Source organism: Fukomys damarensis, unplaced genomic scaffold (assembly GCF_012274545.1).
Source record: "Fukomys damarensis isolate Sample0158 unplaced genomic scaffold, DMR_v1.0_HiC HiC_scaffold_14, whole genome shotgun sequence".
Taxonomy (NCBI): Eukaryota; Metazoa; Chordata; class Mammalia; order Rodentia; family Bathyergidae; genus Fukomys; species Fukomys damarensis.
In genome coordinates this window covers 77,948,169-77,949,415 of record NW_022900926.1, presented here as the reverse complement: position 1 = coordinate 77,949,415, position 1,247 = coordinate 77,948,169, and the positions used below count along the sequence as shown (strand labels likewise).

The 1,247-nt window shown below is 37.5% G+C and overlaps 1 protein-coding gene across 1 annotated transcript; it reads left to right on the top strand.

Moving 5' to 3' along the window:
• Window positions 1–437: 437 nt before the first annotated feature.
• On the top strand, window positions 438–833 carry LOC104850336 (39S ribosomal protein L40, mitochondrial-like; the record flags this gene model as incomplete). Its single annotated transcript, XM_033763184.1, has 1 exon — window positions 438–833. A coding segment is annotated over one exon (396 nt), but the record flags the coding sequence as incomplete, so codon positions are not given.
• Window positions 834–1,247: the final 414 nt, after the last annotated feature.

Sequence of the window (1,247 nt, the reverse complement as noted above, 5' to 3'; positions counted from 1 at the left end):
TTCTGTCATAGCAAATAATAAAGAAATTTATAACGTTTTAAGAAGAAATATTTTCCTTAATTTCTTTTTTTAGGGTCTTAGAATTTAATGGTCTCAGTGGGGGTGAAGGAGGGCACGGACAAGGGGAAAAAATGAGAACCAAGACCTGTCTTGTAAAGGTACAAGATCCCAATAATGAATGTAATTGTACTGTATCCCTAAAATGTACCAATAAACTCAATTAAAAAACAATTTAATGGCCTCAGCTTTTATGTCCTGTCATGTTGATTTTGAAATCACATCGTTAAGAGTGAAGGCGTTAACTTGGTGGCTATTTGTGTACATGTAATATGAATATATACATACATGTAAATATATTCTGATTTATTTTAGTAGAGTATTACCAAACATCTTCATGAAAGAGTTCCTCTTTTCCTTATTACCTAGAGTAAAATATTCTTAAACATCTTAACCGATTTATTTCAATCGAAGATTTTATTACCCCTTTGAAGTACTGGGATAAGTCAGGACAGCGACCTCAGGTGGAGCTTCCATTTGAGGAGAATGAGCAGAGAGCTCTGCTGCTAAATAATTGGGCACTGTACAAGCAGCAGGAGCATGAGACGGAGAGGGACGCCGTCAGGGCCATGCTGGAGGCCCAGCAGAAAGCTCTGCGGGAGCTGAGACTCGAGTCCCCAGAGCTCTATGCTGAGGCCATCAAGCGGGACCTCAGATGGTTCCCCTTTGAGAAGGAAGGGCCACATTACACACCACCAGTCTCTGACTATCAGCCCCCCGAAGGCAGGTACAATGACATCACCAAGGTGTACACACAGGTAGGATTCAAGAGATAGAAGTCTGCTATCCTCAGAAAATACTGCCCTCCAGTAGTCCGAATGGCCAGAGCCGAAGTCTGCTTTCCAAAAGATCAGACATGCTGGTAATAAATAAATGTTTAATTAAAAAAATTATTTTATTTTTGTTTCTTTTTTGATTAGTTCTATAATTTCAGAAATGGCAATACAAAGTCTTAAACAACTACTACAGAAATTTTCAAGAGTTTTAGTTGACCTATTAGACACATTATATAGATATATATAAAATATCAATTGATAAGTATAAAGGGACTAGATGAGCTACAGATAGGAGCAAGCCCCACTTACTTTTTATGAAAGTCAGTTTGGTAACCTGAAAAAGCAGACAAAAAGGAGAGCATCAATAAGTGAAGTTTATAACATTACAAATGAAACAAACTCTTAGTTTGTTCA